Source organism: Xenopus tropicalis, chromosome 6 (assembly GCF_000004195.4).
Source record: "Xenopus tropicalis strain Nigerian chromosome 6, UCB_Xtro_10.0, whole genome shotgun sequence".
NCBI classification, from domain to species: Eukaryota; Metazoa; Chordata; class Amphibia; order Anura; family Pipidae; genus Xenopus; species Xenopus tropicalis.
The window spans coordinates 118,969,740-118,991,435 of NC_030682.2; the positions used below are offsets into that span (position 1 = coordinate 118,969,740).

The following is a 21,696-nucleotide window of genomic DNA, read 5'->3' on the forward strand; positions in this document are numbered from 1 at the left end:
AACACGGAGAACCTTAGTTACTAAAAATATGACAGTGTATGTTCTATGTATTGCAGAATGTAAGGAATGATTTAGGTCAATGGCTGTACTAGAATGGTTTACTAAACGCCTGCTTTAGGGCCACATGTTTAGCTTCCATTATCTGTCCAGATCTATTCTGTAATTATAATTAACTTGATGATGATACTGTCCAGAAAGCTCAAAATTACAGGAAGTTCATCTCCCATTTTCAATGGGAAAAAAATAGTATGGAGGCCCTTTTAGATGGTAACGGTATAGGATCTGTTATCTGGAAAGCCTTTGTTTAGAAATCTCCAAATTACTGGGTTTGCCATCTCCCATAGACACCATTTTAATCAAATAATAAACATTTAAAAAAAAATTCTCTGTAATAAAACAGTGTCTTGTACTTGATCCCAAGATATAATTAATCCTTAGTATGAAGATCCAAACTACAGAAATACCTCTTATCTGGAAAACATCAGGTCCCCAGCATGCTGGATAACAGGTCCCATACCAGTATTAATTAGTGTATGTGTGTAACTTGAGCACACTCCCCGCTATTCTTAATTCATGGTACATTACTTGATGCACATAACAGACAACAACAAATGACAACCAACACTTTTTTATAGATTTATTTTATGACATCTGGAAACAAAATGAATGAACATGAAACTGGGAAATGTAAGAAAAGAATGCAGTGATACAGATAATGATACTGCTTGCCCAATGTCCTGTGGTGCCCAAAGGAGACACAGGACTGCTTGCTTTAAGCTAATTGCTTTGAACAGAACTAGAAAGGAAAACTAACTTAAAATAAAGCACACATAAAATGCAGACTTCTATTATGGTGTCCAATAGTATGACATGTTTAGAAATAAATATTGTATATTGCAGATTTCCATGCAAGTTTCACTGCTACATTAGAGGATTTAGTGTTTAGCATTATGGAGGACAAACAAACACAACTCATACATTAAGCCATAGAAGAGGCCTCGACTGTACACATTTCTGCAAACTAATATTAAGTTAAAGACACAAGCCTGCGATTCCTCGTGTATTAACAATCTTATTAAAGAAAAGTGGCAGTGTCAAATCCTGGCAAGAACTACAAGAATGGAATACAGGCACAACTGCCCCTCAGAACAAGCCTGCCCACATTATGACACTTATTATTATTAAGAAAAATAATCGAATGCAATTCCACCCACTTTATCAACATGACCTGTCCTGCAGCAGTCACTGTGAAGTCAACACTCGAGGAATAGCTTTATGTGACATTAACCTTGGTGGCGGGCAATATGCTCAACGATTACAATATACATTTATAAAAGCAAGTAAGAAAAGTCTTAACTAGAAGCAGGTGCCAGATGTCTAATGAGAATATTGTGTGTAAGTAAACATTTTAGCTTACTCCCAGAAATTCTAAAGTTAAGAATTCTGTGTACATTGTTTGGAAGCAGTTGGTGCCAACATTATTTTTATTGATAGTTTAACAGAAAACCCAACTTTATTTTTAAAAAAAAAGGCTTAATATTATTAAGAGAAAGTCAGGCTGGGAGTTGCAATTAAATAGATACTGCCATTCCCTTACAAATGAAGCCAAATCAGGTGCCTCACTAATTGCCCAAGTGCCCACCCTACTGAAAAATCAAAGCTCAATCAGGGAAATTCTTCTGCCTCTGATATAGAGCTAAAAAGTTGTATATCCAAAGCTATTATCTGCCCATGCATCAAATGCAGAAGAAGGAAGACGGTATTCTCTTAACAACGGGCCATGAGTTTAATATTCTATAGGGAAAAGAGTTACATTGTTGTCCAAGATGTGATGTGTAACCCTGATACTGTTTGGGGGTGTAAGGATTCCTAAAAAAGTATAATAAACAAAACCCAAGGCGACAACCTATTTCTTTTTATGAGAGGGTATCGCTGTTCCATTTCTTTTTGGAGTACAGTGCATGTAATGCTCAGTCATTCCATCTCTCAGTAGCAGCCCATTCTGCTCCTGTCTATAGCAGCATATATTAGAGGTGGAGAGGAACTTCAAATTTATAAATAATAACAATACAATACCAAACTACAGTATAGCATTCTATTTACCAGTTTGCAAATATGTTGCCAAGCGCACCATTATACTACAGTACTTTCTCTACATTACAAGCAAGACAATCCGTTAAAAAATATATATATATATATAAATAATAAGTGCAAATACCTAATAGTAGGCAACTAAAGCAACTGTTGTTGCTTTTATCGAACGTGCAAAGCTTGGAAAGGCCAAATATGTTAAACATACAGATCCTAAGCTGAATTGGTCTCTAAAATGTGACAGGTAAAAAATAAAAAAGAGCCTCCATGTTGCATTCTGGAAAAGTGAATTGACAATACCAGAGTAGAAGGTTTGTTTCCTTGATGCAACATAACTGCCTTGATGTGGGTGGTGACCTTTCAAAACAGGATTTAAAATATAGTGCAAAGAAAAAAAAACATGCTGGTTATGTTCTCTTTAGCAGTAGTTAATGGAGCTCAGCCTAGAAGCCTGTCATGTTGGCCATGCATGTAAAGCAGGCAGAACTGTAAAAGGTCTGGAGCAGCTGCTAAACAAGGAACAATAAGGAAATGGTCACAAACCTGCATGTATATAGACAATGGCCTATACCTGCAAGCATGAAGCGATGCAGGGGGAAAATCTCATCATGTTCCCACACCCTGTAAAATACATTCAAACATCCTATCACATTTCTCAGCCTGAGAAACAAATACTGATACATTCTATCTCAGAAAGACAAAATTCCCTTGTTGGTTACCTAAATTGTAAGTACCCATGTATACATAAATATCAATAACACTAGTATTTTGCTGGGTTCTTATTCACTGTACAGAATTCTATTAGTGCAACTGCTTGACCTTCCTGACAACTAAATGAAGTACCAGACTTTTGGAGACATTGGCCACAAACACACACATAACGAGCATAAAAAAAGTCTTAGTATGAAAATCTATTACAAAAGGATTTGTCGTAATAAATACATAAAGGAGTTGACTGTATCTGTACCTTCTGTAACATTTAAACAAAGGTGGACTTTTTTCATTATTGATTTACTGTAAATATGTAAATGATATCACTTGTCTATCTTTTAAAACTCTTTAAAACAGCTTCAAAAGACATCTTTGATGCTCTTTGAAAAGTAGGAGTAGGTTCCAGAAAGAAGAAAGCTTCTTAGCCTATTTGACAGCCTTTCCCAATAACTTTAAAGTCATTTATGAAAAGATAAGGCAGTTGCTGAACTCTCTGGTTAGGCAAACTCATACATAGCCAGCAAGAGGCTCATATGAAGAAGCTGGCTGACCATAATCACTCTATAAAGTCTTCAAATTATGATCTGTTTTGGTATTAAAAAATCCAAGGAGACAGACTAAAAAGTCAAATACAGCAGAAATCACTCCTATGTGGCACATATAAATCTATATATGTCATTAAAATGTCGTAAATTGTTATAAGTTTTGGTACTGAAGATGCAGAAAAATATACATGTCTTATGTGGCTGTCAGCATGTTGAAAAGAAAAATCCTTATTTTTACAATTAAACAACTCACCTAGAGAACTATGCCTGTAGTGTTCTCACCTAAGCCAGCTAATGAATAAAGACAACATTTTCTGGTTATACTCTAGTTTTGCTCAGGATGGATCTTAACTTCAAATCTACAGAGCCTATAAAAACCTCTAAAGTTTCTTTTTAAAGCAATACTAAATAAAACTTCTATGATATAATACAAAGTTCTACTGTACAATTAATAAGTAAAATATTAACAATTATAGTGCACTGTGTAAAAAAGGGGGCAACTGGCATCACCAGTTATCATCCAACATTCATAAAATTAGGTGCCTTAATCCAGAGCTGGAAGCTTGTTTGTAGGTATCAAGGTATCTCCTTGCTTGCTCTGTCATGATTACTTGGTCTTCTGTCTTCCCATATACAACTGTTTCCCATTCGCAGAGAGGCTGAAAGGCAAATACACAATTGTAAGCAACAAGCAAATACAGTGGTGACTCAGGTGACTTAGGACTGATTAGCTTATACTTCTGTTTATATCCCAGCAGAGGTGTGCATTTCACATTAGAAGATGCTTTAATACATATTTATACATAAAACAATAATGCTGCGATAAACCAGCACTCCAATAAAAATAAAAAATAGCTGCTATTATAAATATAGATTTAAAGTATTGCTATTCAATATTGATCAAGAAATGTGGCACTGTAAGAAATGGAGTACAATCACCATCCTCTGTTGCACTTCTTGGGTCATTATTAAAATGGAAAGAAGCTTATATTTATGCATAACAATGAAGAGCCATTACTGCTTACACACACAGAATTATACGGGTATAGGACCTGGGGTTTTCCAAAAACTTTCTGTAATTTGGATCTTCATACTATTAGATAAAAAATCAAAATCAGATTATACTACAGGTATAGGACCTGTTACCCAGAATGCTCGGGACCTGGGGTCTTCTGGATAATGGGTCTTTCCAGAATCTGGAACTCCATAAGTCTACTAAAACATTATTTTAACATTAAACAAACCCAAATAGGATGATTTTGCCTCCAGTAAGCATTAATTATATCTTAGTTGGGATCAAGTACAAGTTACTGTTTTATTATTACAGGGAAAAAAGAAATCATTTTTAAAAATGTAAATTATTTGATTAAAATTGAGTCTATCGAAGATGGCCTTCCCGGCTGCTTTCTGAATAATGGGTTTCCGGATAACGAATACCATACCTGTATAGTAAATAGTGTATCCCTTATTGTAAATTATATACAGAGTAGTTGGATGACCATAAAAGCATTTTTGTAAATCATAAAACTCATCATATTTTTGTGCAGAGGTAAATTAGCTTTTATAATACATATAATACCTATTTGGTGTACAACATTATTCATTGACATCACCAAGAACTGATTATAACTAATGACATCACTAAAGCAGAGTTTATTAAGATATATTATACAGCTCTGTGTATTATATGTGTATATTATAACATTTGTAGAACCTGTATCCTGTGTATTTCTTGTTTCATACAAACCAAGGATGCAAGCATTCAACTGATCTAAGATCTATTTGCTGTTCAGATGTCAGAGACAGAAGCACTGATATTTCTGCTCAGCCATAAGCTGTTCAGATGTACAATTCCCACTGTGTTTTTCTATAAGGGTTTATATTAGCTATCTGGAATCCCCTTCTAGAAACACCTCTTTTATTCTGCTACATTCAATGGATGGTGACATCATAGCACTCTTTTGTAGCATATGCTTGTATGGGATTCATGCTTTCAGTATAGATTACTGCTTTCAGATTAAAGTCTTCTTGGGACATTATACCCTCTGTCATTAAGAATGACTGAAGGAAATGCAACATACCTGCACAGAACTTTGCACCTTGACATTTCTCATGGCAGGAATGTAATTTTTCCTTTGTGTTACATTTCCTTTTTGAGTTTCAGTGCTCACATTGCACTTTCGGTCTTGTCTCTCCCCCAAAGGTATCATTAGGAAAGACGTAGGAAGTGTATTCCCATTCTGATAATACAAAGGCATTATGGATTGTTGTTTTGTTAACAGCCCGGTAGAAAATAAAGTACCAATGTACATCAACTTGTGAGTTAAACTTGGTCATAAAGTCTGACATACTGGTAGCAAAAAAATGGTAGCAAAAAAAAGAGACTTCTGCACATAATCATCAGTTGAGGGACAAATAAGCATTCCTTTTGCTATGTAACATTGCAAAGGTATCTAAGTGCCCTTGGTAATTTAAATAGTTTTCTGCACCAGTTAGTATTTTTAGATTTTTTGCCAGAAATGTTCTTCTTTTAACTGTCCTGTATTTAGGTTGTAAGTAATTCAACAAACAACCACACTGAATGAAGAAAGCCTTAATTGTTTTGTGTTCTAGTTTGTTTGCCATAATACCTTCTGTGTGTACTATTTACAGCTGCATATTGCTGACCAATACAAAAAGAAAGTATTCCATACCTGTGATTCAGAAACCTCATCTGGAGCCAAATAATCTGTACCAAGTTCCTCTTTATCCCAGCTGTCAAGGATCAATGATTTGCGAACTTTCCTCACAGTAGAAATATGCTAAACAATAACAATATTGCCAGTTAGAGGGATAGCATAGTCATGGTAATATTGCCAATACAGTATAGTACAGAAACAAAGTTAAAAAGGGAATTCTAACCTCTTGTTTATTTGGTTTACAATCAGATGCCCTTTTTTCTTTTATGAAGACATCTTTTCCAGTCTCTTCCTTCAAAACCTCCATGATATCTTCTTCAACAAAGACTAGAGGTTGCATCTAAAACACAAGAAAGTATTCCTAAATAACAGATTAGACTCTTTTAGTGACACAATATAAATATTAATACCCCCTATGAAAAATACCAGCTAGTCTGCCCAAGTACTTAATTCTGATTCTGTTTTAAGCATTAGCATAGAATTGCTTTACATTTGTTTAATCTATGCTATTTCATTACAGAATTAGTGTCTTCCACACCTAAAGGAAGGCTTCTTTATGCACAGTTCGCCATTTTGTAATGATGTGTTTTCTTATTTTGTCTTCCAGTTTTTCTGCTTCTAGCTTTATCTTTTGAGTCCTTCTTCTAGTCACCTTGCATTAACAGACAATGCATTTTTCCTTGAATATATATGACTTTTTTCCATGTTTATTTGCTGCTGCTGGAAACCCATTAGGCTTTTTCAAGCAGTACACATCATTCAAAACATAAAAACAATTTAAAAAAATGCACGGTAAATGCCTTTAGGCCACAGTCACACATGGAATACTATCCACTTCTCTCCATCTGCATAAAAAACACAGGCAGACAGAAGCGGATGGTACGTCATGTGTGACTTTGGCCTTAAGAATGTTTGGCCTTTGTAAGCCAGGTGAATCACTGAGGCTATTTAGCATTATTCCATTGCTGGCTTTTGCTAGGTAATAGGGTATAATATAATAAAAGTAAAAAATGGCTGCATGTTGCCTAGTAACCAATAGCAGCAAATCAGATATTTGCTTTCAAACACATTACCACATTAACAACACATTACCAATGCTACCTGATGATTGGTTGCTTTCAGTTATTAAATCTTTTGCAAACTATTGCAAATCTATAGAATTCATTACATATCCCATGGGAAATTTAAGTGATAACTCCCTTTTTGAGCCAGTGTTCTTTGCCACCATGTACAAATTGCATCCTGGTAAACTCCCCTGCCTCTACATCATAGAAGCAATCTTAACCTTTACTCCCTAGTTTTGATTAGCAAATCTGAACAATCCCAAGGCATTTTTACTATAATTTACAACATAAAAAATTTGTAGCAACCTGTAGCAAGAAGCCAGTCTTTAAACTGCCCCCTATTTTTATTGTCAATCAAAATACCACATATGTAATAACATATAGGGTATTTTGATTGGTAATAAAAATAGGGGGCCCTTAAATATGACAAAAGCTTTTACTTGCATACATACCACAGCTCTGAGAGGGCCATATTTCTTTTCCTGGGCAGCAAGAGCATTTTTAAATGGTGTCGGTGTTCTAGGAGTCATAGCCAGTAGAGATCTTCTTATAGTAGGTGTTCTAAAGCTTTTTAACACAAGTATTTCAGTTTAGTGATATTCAACAAGTTTAATCTACAGCAATCTACACCCAAACCTAAAACATTTCCAAATTTAGTTTTCCTCATTTGAGAGCACTAAAAATAAAAGTTACAGATAATGTTACAAAGTCAATTTTCAATTGCACTGTTATTAGAAACTAATTCTAGAGTCAGGCATATAAAATGGAAATATAATGTGTGTGCGGTAGCAGAAAAAAGGAATAATAAGCATTCAAAAGGAATTAAAGTGGCGCTGATGCAGTAAAAATGTAGCATTATTATGTAGCTCTTTGAATAATTTTCATGTATTGTGTATCTTCTTTTTTCTTTCTTCTTCTTTGTGATAAAGGTTACAAAACTACATAGTAGAAAAAAAGCTTTTGTTCAACAGCAACTTTCTAAAAGGAATGGTTCATGTTTAAGTTATTATATTTTAACATATTATAACTAATGGGGGTCACTGACCCCAGAAGAAAAAACAACTATTGCACTGTAAGGATACAATTTTATGTTATTGTTACATTATCTTGTTTTGGCTTTCTATTCATCTCTCCCAATCATCCTCCAGTCTCTCTTTCAAACTTCTGTCTGGTTGCTTGGGTAAAGTTGACCATAGCAACCAGCTAGCTGCTGAATTTCCAAACTGGTGAGCCACTAAATAGTAAGCTACATAATTCACAAAATTAGAAATCACAAAAAATAGAAAATGAAGACCAGTTGCAAATTGCCTCAACACCCAATGACTTACCCAGCATTTTCTTTATCTTTTTTAGGAGTCACTTGCTTCTTTAGGGGCGTTGCAAGGATCTTCTGCCCACATATTGGCGTGGAGGTGAGAGGTAAGTTCTCATGATTCAAATGTTCAAATGTTCCAGAGCAAACATTTAACAACTTGAAAGGAATATAGAAGAAAATGTATTTAATTATTTACATAGAGACCTTCTATCAGGCAAATCTAAATCAGCATTCATTTTAAGTCTCTGGGATCTGTAAAGTAAAATACATATATTTCTCTGGATTTTTGCATACATTTGGCATTTAACGGCATGATGTTTGAAAGCAATCCTGAAACTAGTTGATATGGCTTAAAGGACAATGAAAGGTTAATATAAATTAAAAGTAAGTCTAAAGGCATTCTTTTTAAGTACTTACTGCATATCTAAATTCCCAGATCCCTGCTTGCTTCTCTGAGATATGGTGCTGGCAGCCTACAGCAGTGTGAAGCCTACAGTGACATCACTGAAATCTCTCTCCCCTTCCTGTAGGTGCCAGCGGCAGCCTTCCTATTCTCTGAGCATGTGTGTAACTTGATCCTGTCTCCTGTTCTGAGCTACACATGCCCACCAGCCAATCAGAAGCGGATCTGGCAGAGGGGAGGGGGGGGAATGAAACACATGTGCAGTATGAAGCAAGGAGGGAAAGGAAGGGAGAATACCTTTTTAGAGATGGCTGCCTGTTCTAGAAAATGTGAAGTTAGGGCTCTGGTACACGGGGAGATTAGTCGCCCGCGGCAAAACTCCCTGCTCGCGGGCGACTAATCTCCCCAAGTTGCCTTCCCCCTGCCATCCCACCGGCGAACATGTAAGTCGCCGGCGGGATGGCAGACGCGGCGGCGCGATTTCGCGCAAATCGGCGAAAAAGACTCGCAAGGCTTTTTCGGCGATTTCCCGAAATCGCCCAGCCGCGTCTGCCATCCCGCCGGCGACTTACATGTTCGCTGGTGGGATGGCAGGGGGAAGGCAACTCGGGGAGATTAGTCGCCCGCGAGCAGGGAGTTTTGCCGCGGGCGACTAATCTCCCCGTGTACCAGAGCCCTAAGTGTGACTGAGTAAATATTTGATTAGGTGAGCCAAAAGTGTGGCGTTTTTACTAAACAATAGGAGGACTATTGGGCAGTATGCTTTTTACATTTTGACTTGCATTCTCCTTTAATATATTTTATACAAACAAACAATTTGCTTTTAATTACACTATGCCTCTGTGCCTGTATTTTTAACTTAATATTTATAGAGTTTTGAACAAAAAAAATTCACATAAATACAATCATATTTTTCCTTTAGGGTGAAGACACATGGAGCTACTAGTAGCAGCTACTTGTAGTGGCTAGTAAAGTAGACAATGCTGATCATTTACTGATAACAGTCTCAACGTGTGTTTTAGCAGAAGCAATTCTCAGTATTGTACTACTAGTAGCTCTGTGTGTCTTCACCCTTAAAGTCCACAGCGTATCATACCTGAGAGGGAGAATACGGAAGTTTTTTTACTGGTGTCCCTTTAAGAACTACATTTCCGGCATCCCGTGCTTCTGGAGTAAGTGACAAATCAGGGTGTAATTTCTTCTTCCTTAGAATTGCCGGAGGTGAGTAAAACTTTGGCATAGCAGGAGATGAGGAGAGCACTCTGCTCGCTGAACACCTTCCATCAGCCTGCCCCAGACAAGAGTTAAGAGCCCAATCCGGAGAGTTCCCATGCTGAACCTGAATCCATTTTAATGGTGTGCTTTTGGCAGGGGAAGCCAAAAAAAAGGGCAACTCACAGTTTTCAAAGTTATTCCAATCTACAGAATCCTGATAAATACAAAAAGGGTTATAGAATATGTGCATGGCATTAAAATGTTTCAGTGTCTAGTAGTTGGTATTCTGATATTCAAAAAAAATTACTTCATATCATTTGGTGATAAAGTTCTACAGAGGCATCAGGCTTATAAGAGGTGTTATAACCCCATGAGGGTTGCCACCTGTTCGGTTTTGACCAAAACAGTTTGGTTTTTCTAAGGCCTGTTCTCAACTGTCTGTTTGGTTTTCAGAGTTGTGAAACCCAAACGAAAATCTGGCCAATAAATGAAAGACAAATATTAAGATACTCAACATGGCTAAGTTATCATCAAGTACAGTTAATTTCTTATTATTACAGAAACAAACTGATTTATGTATGATAGATCTAATATTGTCAATTTAAGGATTGGACATACATTTCAGGTAGAATATAGCTAGAAATAGGGTTGCCATTCATGTGGTTTTGAACTGGACATCCCAGTTTTTCAAAGGGCTGCCCAGTTCAAAACTTTCTCTCCAGTTTAAAACACTAAGAAAACTGGACAGAAATCTAATGATGCAATAATCCCACTTTGGCATCATAATCCCACTGACATCATTGTGACCGCCTTGATGCCCATGCCCAACATCACTGCCCCACCCCCAATGTCATCTGTCCCGCCCCCTTTGTTCAGGTTTAGCCTCCAGCAAAGGTGGCAACCCTAAACCCCATACCTGCTCCAGTGGAGGCCAACAGTTGGCTCTATTCATTGCAATTATGCTAAAAACAAGTGTATACTGCCCCTTTGAGAACAGGCCTGCACAGATGTCAAGGAAATATATTTCAGCTGAAGGATAAATATTGTAGCCTCTATTCAAGTGACTACATGGAACACTGCAAAGGATTGTTGTGAACATATAACAATTTAAAAGTTTATATTATTTTACAATTTGAAAGAAAATTATCCCTTTACACATATAGTTGTCTATAAAATGATAGCAAATTGTACTTAAACTGGCCTGCACATAGGTAGACTAAATATACAAACTAACTAATGAAGACCAACTGAAAGGGGACCTGTCATCCAGACATAAAAAGCTGTATAATAAAAGTCCTTTGCAAATTAAACATGAAACCCAAATGCATTTTAATATTAAAACATCCAAACCCATAATAAAGGCACTTGAAATCCCAGCTGTCAATCATATATTGTCTGCCCCGCTTCTATGGCTTAGGCATAGAGGCGGGGCAGACAATTACTTTAACCTTCCATTCAGAACTCACTTTCCCACTCCCTCCTCACCATCGTATTGTTAAGTCAGTGCATTGGCATGGTTACCCGCATCAGGTCCACCATTCCGGCACATAAACAAGATTTTGGCATGATACCAAACTTGCCTTAATAACACAGCACACAAAATGGCACCTGTCTGCTTGTTGCAATTGTGTAATTCCAAAAAAAAAATTCCAAGGAAAAATTAATATCATTAATATAGTGTAAGCAAAGTTTTTTTTGCTTAACAAACACAATAGAAAGGAATTTGGAATTATTTCTTAGGGTGACAGGTCCCCAGGTCCTTTAGAATACTAGAAGTTAAAATAAAAGGGAAACATCCACTTTAAAATATAAAAGGGTAAAATACATCATTAAGAGAGAGTATTGCAGCAAGGTGAGAATTGCACTTACCACATCGATCAGCTCTAAGGTTTCTGAAAATTCTGGTATTGTCCCCAAAGGCTGCAGTACTATGTTTGCTTCTGGAGCCAAAATCTTCTCCTTAACACTTTGCTGTCCAGAGGTTATGGGTATTTCATCTAGGCTATATGTTTGTTCTTCTAAGTGGGTCACTGTATTGGACATGCTCTCCTCCACACTAAAACTGTCTATCCAGCTTGAGGAACTTGGCTGAAAAAGAGAACAGACAGGGGAAAACAGATACAGATGAATGGCACACCAGTGGCAGAGGTTTTTGCAGGTTGTCAGTTTAGCAATGAATCCTGTAACATGTACAATATGCAAATGATAAATGTCATGGGGGGGGATATTTATGAACGCTGGGCAAATTTGCTCTTGGGCAGTTATGCAGGGCAACCAATCAGAAGTTTGCTTCAATTGTTTTACCTGCAGCTGGCATAACAGGGCTAATCACTGACTGGTTGCCTTTTTAAACCAGCTGCAGGTAGAACATTGGAAACTAACATCTGATTGGTTGTCCTGCATTTCTGCCAAGGCGCAAATGAGCCCAGTGCTTATAAATGACCCACATTGTCACTGAAAATAGAAATGCCATCTCTTATTCCAGCCAATGTCTACTTTTCTTTTTCTCTCTATAATAAGGCTGTCTACACCTAAACACCTATCACCTTGACTGCCAAAAACACAAAAATCAGTATAACAAATGTTAACCAAGGAAGAAGCATTTATGGTAGAATTTATGGCATCACTCTGAACAGGACATGTGCAAACAGGTGGTTGTCCCAAGTTCATCAGCAGCCCGAAAAACACCAAACTGTATCTGAATGTTCCTGCTTCTTTATTCTTTATACAACCTAGGTAATCCCTACAAAGGAAAATCATATTATACTTGTTTTATATTTCCAATGAAAAGGAAAATTTCTGATACTAGAAAAGCTCCATGGGTCATCATAATTGGTCAATCATTTATTTGCATTTTCTTTGAAGGAGTGTTGGTAACCTCTTATTTAAGAATTATTCTGAATACTTAATTTATATAAAGACTAACAAATAAACTAAAAAATAAACTTACTTTACCAGCCCAGTAGCTCTCCATATTCTGATCTTGTTTGGCCATTTTTGAGTGCACGCGCTCAGTGTACTTTGGGCTGTAGTTAGAAAACTATGCTTAGGTGTCTTTGGAAATCATAAGAATATTGATGGAAAATGAGAATACATCTTATATAGAGGTCAATGCTACAGGGATCATTTATTATTAATCATTTGTGATACTGAATGCATGCACTGTATTGTGAATTTTATATTGTAAACATACTCTATTGTGAGATGGTATCTTAGTGCAAGTAACTGATATCAGCCCAAGGCACAATGAAAATGTTCTACTGACAGGAGAAAAGAAGATGGGGAGCTACTGAGGCACGTTTAGAGGCACAAATCTTCACTGCTAGAGTTCAGCTGTGGCCTGTGGCTACTAAAAAGGCACCAAAACACAAGGTATAGCATTTCTAGCCAATATAGTTGTTGAGCTTCAGCTCTCCTAAATAAAAGAACAGTTTTAAATTACTCTCTGCACAAAATCAAATAATTTCTGTACATTCACAGAAATTATTCACAACCGTCCCTAAGACAGCAGATCATACTGTATCTTGCTTTCTTATTTTAGTGAGGATGGATGTGTTAAACCATAACAAAGAAAGTGTTTGAAAATTAAGGACAGAGAAAAGCCACATGACAGGTTAATAGAAAGGAATGTGGGAAAAGGGTCACACAATTCTTACAGATGGTACCCGCTTTCTTCTGACTTCATTCTCAGCTGACATAAGCAACAACTCAAGCTCCTTTATTCTCTTTTCCTTATCCGGGTCATCCTCATCAACAAAGGGCTGCTGAGAAAGGCATGTAAGATAAGAGGAAAAGAGGAAAAACAATAGTCATGAAGAAAGAAAGGAGAAGTTCCACACACTTTAGGACAGTACAGTAAAGTGAAGGACACACAAGTGAATGAGTTTCAGTCTTTCCTATTTTAGCACTAAATACTAGTATATACTGTATGACTGCAACAAAATTCTTCAGCAGAGGCAGTAAAAGAATATTTGTTTATCAAGGTAATTTGGTAAGAACACAGTACTGTAGTACTAAAGCAGATCTACACTGTTACCATAAGGTGCCCTTACACAGCTGACCCTGTACGGTATCTGACTGATTGGCCTGTGGGACAAATGGACTGGGCCATACATGTTATAGCTAGTTTTGTATTATTCCATTTCAGGTGGAAATATGTCATTTTAAAACCTTCCCGACTGACAAACCAACCAATACCCACAGCACACAGATATAAGTCAGAATGGATGGTTGGGCCGCCATGCATGTACCAAATGGCTCCATAAGACTCCATAACCCCTTCATTATTCACTGGCTTAAGTATATTTGCCCTATAGGGAAGCAAGAATGGAAATGAAAGGAAAAAGGTAATAAGAGCATAAAGTATGGCATTAAACATTGTTCAACTGTTTCAATCTGTTCTACAATATGTAACTGTTGACCAAATGACTTGTTTTGTGGGTAATGATTTATGGGGATGTCTAGTGTAAGGAACATGATACATAAAAGTCAACATGTACAAAATTGAAATTTGATTTAGCCACCTCTCTTAAATTCAACAACTTTTTTATTTTTTGTTAATGTAGCAGCTTCAAGATATTTTATACACAATGATATAAAGCAAATATAGTACATATCTAGTAATACTTTTAAAGATATACTGACAAAGGAAAGCATGTAAGGGCAATCTAAATGTAGCTCTTTTATCAGTTGTATCAATGGAAAGAAAAATTTCAGCTTCAATATTTTTTGGGCAAGTCTAGACAAGTGTATCTTGTGACTGTTGTAATTAAAATACTGTTAATTTACACTATAGTTTACAGTAATAACCCACCATCAGACTCCTGATAAATGTAGAGCTAAATGACTTAATCCCATCATTTTCTTCAAGAAACATTTTGTAAAAGACACAGTTCTAACAACCATCAATCCAACTGATTTCTGCTTACTGCCCTATTTATTCATTTTTTTTAATCATTACCTGGATAAAAGAAAAGGATTTTTGAATTTCTATGCAGCTGTCACCATGGGACACAGAAGTATATCTTGGAATCTAAAAGCAAAGAATACACTTGTGTTACTGCCAATGTGTTGCAGGAATCACTGAAATTCACAATTAATGAAATAAAGCAAAAAATGCACATTTAAAACTGATATAGTATAAAATCATTTATTATTGGTGATGTTGCATTACCTAAGAGTTGCTTAGTTTTTAAAGTGAGGGTGTCCTAAAGGAGAACTAATTCCTAAAATGAATATTGCTAAAAATGCCATATTGTACACTACTGTACTAAATAGCAGAAATGATCCAGGACTTCAAACTTGTCACAGGAGCTCCCCTTCTTGGAAAGTGCCAGTGACATTCACAGTGGGACAGTGGGCTCTGGGCAGCTGTTGAGAAGCTGAGCTTAGGGGTCGTCGTAAATTATCAAGCAGAAAATGAGATTGGACTATCATATAAAATTATGCTACAGGGCTTATTATTAGATTCTGATGCTTATTGCACTGGTTTATGAGCTGCCTGTAGTAATTATCTGCATTAATTACTAATCAGCCTTATATTGTGACATTTATATTATGTATATACATTATATAGTGAATCAGTCCCTAAGCTCAGGTGCGTGCCAGCAGCATAGAGTATGTGCAGGGAATCAGAAGAAAAGAAGATTGAGGGACTACTGGGGCATCTTTGGGGGCACAGATCTTCCCTGCTAAAGGGCTGTGGTTGCCTTGGGCTGGTACAGAAGCCCAAAACATAATGTGTAACATTTCTGTCTTACTTCTTTAGTTAGGCTTTAGTTCTCATTTAATAAACACAGTGCACAGGTGAAGTAAATAGGATCTGTACTGCCTTAAAACCAAATACGAGCAATATCAAGGAGAGATGACTGAATAACAAATCTAAGAAATGTTGCAGAATGTGGAAAAAAATTCTGTGCCATATTTTTCTATGAATACCAAAACTGTCATTACTTGTGCCTGGGCTGAAATGTAATACTGGCTCTGCGCTTGCAAGTGATTAAGTGCAGTGCAGGGTTTGCCCTGGATTTTAGACAGTCGATCACAGTTCATTAAATCCTGTAAATAGCCCTCTTGCTCCACCTTTCGTTTCATGGTAGAATTCCAATGATTCTTTATTGAATTATCAGTCCTAAAATAAAATGTAGAAAAAAAAAAATAATTAATTTATTTTCTTAATACCAATTCATCAATAGATGTAATTACTAAATGCATATTATGCTTATTCCTGGTATGAAAAGCAATACAGGTATGGGATCTTTTATCCAGAAACTTGTCTTCCAGAAAGTTTCAAATTACAGGAAGGCCATTGCCTATATAAAACATTGCCTTGTACCTGATCCCAACGAAGATATTATTAATCCTTATTGGAGACTAAACAATCCTATTTTGTTTAATTAATGTTAAAATGATATTTAGTAGACTTAATTTATGGAGATCCAAATAACATTATAACAAAGACCCATTATCCGTAAAACCCCAGGTCCTGTGTATTCTGGATAGAAAATTTTATATGATGAAAAGTCACATGATTCAGATTTGGTGCATCCCTAATAATAATAATAATAATAATAGGGTAAAAAAAATGCCTGTATGTTTTTGGTTTGCAGAAGAAAACTGTGAGTGCACAGAGGAAAACACTACAGACATAGGAAGAACATACACACTTTTTGATCAGTACTGCAAACAAGCATCCACATATATACAGACAGGCAAGATGCCCCTCACAAAGTAACACTGAAGCCACTTTAATTATTTATCTGTGAAAATGAGATTTTTCCTTTAAGATGAAGTGTTAATGTCAAACAAAAACTTGCGTACCTCCCGGGAAGTAGCTTGGCAATTTCTGCCCATCTGTTCCCCAAGCGCTTGTGGGCATTATATATGATGCGGTCCTCTTCTTCTGTCCAGGAGGACTTTTTGACATCAGGGTTTAAGTGATTATGCCATCTCTCCCTGCACTGCTTTCCGATTCTCCCTTTTAAATGCTTGGCAATTATAGACCATCTCTTCGGGCCATATTTATGAACTAAATCAATGACCTGAAAGATTATGTATTAAAAAATGAATACTTTACTAAATATCATTAATTCAATCAATAACATGAAAACAGATTTTGATAATACTGGAACTAAAGAGGCTTACATTCAACAGTAAATGCTATTTTATAGACATATGAACACTGGTAATTATTACCTGTTATTTATATAGTGCAGATATATTCCGCAGAGCTTTACAGAGAATATACATCGTTCAGTCCCTGTCCAAGTAGATCTTACAATCTCAGTTTCATCAGGAGCCAATTAATCTGTCTGGTTTTTGGAGTGCTGGGTGAGCTTTACCCTATAGCATTGCTGTCCAACTGGCGGCCCGCGACCCCCCTCTGTGCGGCCCCCCACCTGTCTGGCTGCTTTGATGGCTTACTCTTGTGTAAGCTTTAAATGGTATCAGTACTGTGATTAACTGCCCCCCTGCATGGTTCTCACCTCAGATTCAGGCTGTAATCAGGCTGTATTGTTTATACATGTAATCCCCTGTGTTGTTCACACCTTTTAATCTCTGTATTGTTCACCCCCTGCAGTGTTCACACCTCAGGCTCAGGCTGTAATCACCCCCATTGTTCCCCTGTTCACACCTCAGGAGCAGTAGAAACCCACAAATAATCCCTGCATACTACAAAAAGAACATATACTGAGGTGAGACTGCAATTAAAAAGTTTTTTAATAGTTTTTGTGCAGACTGTAGGAGCAGTGCCAGCATTGTGTCACTGTATGCTGCCTGTGTGTGCCATACACACCTGCAGCATAGGGCAAGCAGAGTATGGCACACACAGGCAGGGTAGGGAAGGCAGAGTTTGGCACAAACCAGCCAAGAATGGCACACACAGTGAAAGTATGGCACACGCAGGCAGGGTAGGGAAGGCAGAGTATGGCACACGCAGGCAGGGTAGGGAAGGCAGAGTATGGCACACACAGGTCAAGTATGGCACAAACCAGCCAAGAATGGCACACACAGTGAAAGTATGGCACGCAGGCAGGGTAGGGCAGGCAGAGTATGGCACACACAGGCAGGGTAGGGAAGGCAGAGTATGGCACACACAAAGACAGGGTAGGGCAGGCAGAGTATGGCACACAGGCAGGGTAGGGCAGGCAGAGTATGGCATACAGGCAGGGTAGGGCAGGCAGAGTATGGCAGGTTTTTGCTGTACTACAACCATTAATATGGGCATGGTCATGTGATAACATGGGTGTGGTTTCAAGTGGGTGCGGTTTCAAAAAGGGGAGTGGTCAAAACTGGCTTCCATTATCGGCCCTCCACCACATAGGTCGGAAAAATTCCGGCCCTCGGTACAACAGAAGTTGGACAGCACTGCCCTATAGGATAAACCCATGTAAATGGGATTTTCTTGGAGCTCTTTGGGGCTAGTTCCCAGAATTCTTTGTGTTTATTTAGAGTGTGGGAGGAAACCTGAGGACACAGATAAATCCTATGCAGACAAAGGGAGAATTCACACATGCCCCGGGCAGATGCCCAGGTCAGAACTGAAGGATCCCAGTGTTGCAAAGCAGTTCTATCCATTGAGCCACTGTCATATAATAAACACTATCTGAAACCTGATTGAACTCTTGAATGAACTTGAATGAACAATGGTATATACATTATGTAGTGAATAATGTACCCCCCTATTGTAAAATATAAGGATATTATAAATCACTGAGGAGTTAAAGGCTGAATGTTTTTATACAGCTCATGGAACTCCTAGGTAACTTATAATGTCCTCTTATTTTACAATGGGGGGGTACATTATTTTTTATAATTCACAAGTTTCAATGAGTCATATGACATAAATTACATCTATATATATAATATGATTAGTCAAACTTTTATGTGCCAGCAGGCTTGACCACATTGCATGTTTGCTCACCTGCACCTTATTTCACGCTTTGTGCAGCTGCTTAGTACTATAGATCCTAGTTCCTGGAACATGTAACTATGGCAGAGGAAGGAGTTTATTTAATAACTATTTGCTTTAACCAACGTCTTTTTGTACTTGTACACATGGATTTCTTTTTAGAATTTTAATGAAGGGAGTAGTTATGGGTTACAGGGAAGCAAGAAATATGGCTTTCAAGAAACAGGCTGAAAAATACAGTTCTAGATAATTATCACATATTCTAACTTACCCTTTGATCCTCCTCTTTGGTCCATGGTCCTTTGACCAGTTCAGGATTCAAAACTTTCTGCCAGCGATGCTGGCACTGTACTTCTGACCGGTTCTACAATTAATAGAAGAAAGTAATACTAACATGGCATGGATCTCTCACAGAAATGGAATAATTACACATCACATAAAGTTTGTGTTCAAGACAAAAAAAAAATTATCAACTTCTAGATTCTAAAATGCCTCTACTTCAATCTGAAGTCATATCAGCATGCCTTAGCACACTCTCTTTTGTCAGGAAGCAATTAGAAGTGGCAAGGATGAGACTTTCTTCTTGGCATAGTGCATTATTGGGCACTGCTAAGACCTGACAGACCGAAGACAGTACCTCCTGTCTGTCAGAATGAAGCCCTTGCCAACAGGCCCCTGTATAAAATAAATACCACCAGACACATATTTGTTTTGCTTTACTGTAAAATAAGTTTTACAGTAAATACTATCTGTGCAGTAGTAAAATAAAATGTCTTTACAAAATGCACATCCTCTGGGTATATTTTAATATCAGTTCCAATGGAGCACACCCTTCTGTCTTTACCAGGGAAATACCAGGCCATTCTGATTAGAGGGTGTGAAAAAGGTGGGGATTCAAATGTACTCATAAGTAGGTGGAGTTTATGGTTGTTTAAGGATGCTGAAGGGTATGTATATCATCATCAGTTAAAAAGTGTCAGCATACAATAACCTTTGCACACTCTTAAATTATTTAAAACCTTAATATCTCTCTCGCTGTAAAAAAGAAACGCTGTGGCATTCTTAGACTTTTTTTGTAACTGATCTTTAATTGTTTTAATCTGTGAGGTTTTTGAAATATTAATTTTGTTCTTCTGAAGCTCTAATGTAATTATCTGGTTGCTAAGATCCTACTAGGTATAGTAACCAGGAAGTAGAATAAATGGCAGAACTGAAGATGAGTAGTGGAGGTCTGAAGAGAAAGATAAGGGATAAAAATATTAATAACATTATACATTATGCCTCAGCATTAATCTGTTTTCTAACTCCCATATCCCTGTCTACTGCCTAGAAATTACTAGCACATTTACAGCAACACTTAATTGCTGCAGATCTTCCACTGAAAGGCTCATGCTCTCTACTACCTGTCAGACCACTTAGCTTGCAAGTCTGTGTGCGTAACATCATACTTACAATAAAGTGTCGAGCGACCACACCCCAGTCTTCTCCATGTGTTTCAACCAGCTTCTTCAGCTTGTCATCCTGCCAACATATGAAAAAACTTAGTGTTCATTTATAAGAACAGTATGAGTCAGACAAAATCACCTTCCCCCAGTAGCATGTTACCTCATCTTTTGTCCATCTTAATTTGCTCCATACTTTCTTTGGCCCCTTATGAATTGAGATATCATAATCATGTTCTGCAAACTGACCATCCTCCTCGTCATCTTCCCTATGGAGAGAAAGCATAGCACTGTAAATAAGGATAACATCTATAAAACCTAAATATTGAAATGAGCACATGAATGCAAGAATGAGTTAGAATAAAGCAATTTAATCTCCCTCCACCAAAGCATTGGTAAAAGGATTTTTAAAATCAAATGTAATTGATCTGAAACAAGCACAATGAGCAATTTCATCACAAAATATCCCTTTTTTCTATTCATCAGATGTCTGTCATTAAGTTTAGGCAGGCTAGTCACTGGCTGGTCTGTGCTAGGTGGGCATATTTTAATCACTGTTCAATTTATGAAAGATGAGGTGGGTTTTACACATTATTAGACTGTCTACATGGATCTCTGACATGAGGGAATGAAGGATATAGTTCACTGTATTAAACCTTTATCTCTATAAAAGGGGTTATAAATGGTCCCATATTGTCAGCATTTTTGACAGCCTTCTTCCTAGCGCCTGAGGCACTGCATTTACTCCATAGTGTTTAAGGATCACCACTGCTTAAGGACTTTTTTAATCAAGAACTTTTTTAATCAAAAAGTCAAATAAATCTAACATTCCAAGCATTCAATTTATGTCATTCAGGGATTTAACCTAAAATAATCTTCACAGAAAGATAGATCAAACAGCAAAAATCCTATCTGTTTAAGTGTTAATTAAGTGCTATTTGTATTCATATTAAATCTTTTATTAATATTATTACATATTAATATCTCTTACATAACATAAAGATGCACAGAAATATTTAGGCATATACAACTTCATATAACTGCTTGCCTGTGACAGATCCTAATATTTACAGTCTGTGCATAAAAAGCTTTGCCTGCCACACAACATAAAGTGGGTGAAAGGGTTAAAAGGACAAAAAAAAAAACTTAGTGATGATATATATATAAAATAGCACAAGTTATTATATAGGACTCTTGCTGCAGTAGTGTAAACATTAGATACCCAGTGCCTTTTAAACTGTCTATGGCTTTTTGCTAACTCACAGGCTTTTACCATTGAAATCCAAATTATATGTGCAAGTTTTTTTTTCTTTTTGCTTTA

General features: G+C 37.0%; 1 protein-coding gene across 7 annotated transcripts in view; it reads right to left on the reverse strand.

Moving 5' to 3' along the window:
* Window positions 1–622: 622 nt before the first annotated feature.
* The window catches only part of mybl1 (MYB proto-oncogene like 1), a 35,955-nt gene continuing 14,881 nt past the window's right edge, over window positions 623–21,696 (reverse strand). The window contains exons 2-16 of one of the 7 annotated variants that reach the window (XM_031904008.1): window positions 20,539–20,644; window positions 20,386–20,454; window positions 19,205–19,297; window positions 16,842–17,062; window positions 15,975–16,152; window positions 14,983–15,054; window positions 13,679–13,783; window positions 11,892–12,110; window positions 9,904–10,236; window positions 8,418–8,560; window positions 7,542–7,656; window positions 6,249–6,365; window positions 6,041–6,148; window positions 5,429–5,587; window positions 623–4,006 (exon numbers count right to left, since the gene is read on the reverse strand). In XM_031904008.1, coding sequence (XP_031759868.1) covers window positions 3,875–4,006; window positions 5,429–5,587; window positions 6,041–6,148; window positions 6,249–6,365; window positions 7,542–7,656; window positions 8,418–8,560; window positions 9,904–10,236; window positions 11,892–12,110; window positions 13,679–13,783; window positions 14,983–15,054; window positions 15,975–16,152; window positions 16,842–17,062; window positions 19,205–19,297; window positions 20,386–20,454; window positions 20,539–20,644 — 2,170 coding nt within the window. In that variant the 3' untranslated portion in view covers window positions 623–3,874. Of the gene's footprint in view, window positions 4,007–5,428; window positions 5,588–6,040; window positions 6,149–6,248; window positions 6,366–7,541; window positions 7,657–8,417; window positions 8,561–9,903; window positions 10,237–11,891; window positions 12,111–13,678; window positions 13,787–14,982; window positions 15,055–15,974; window positions 16,153–16,841; window positions 17,063–19,204; window positions 19,298–20,385; window positions 20,455–20,538; window positions 20,645–21,696 lie in introns of all 7 variants that reach the window. The other 6 variants (XM_002935319.5, XM_031904010.1, XM_012965265.3 and 3 more) reach the window with 6 other exon arrangements.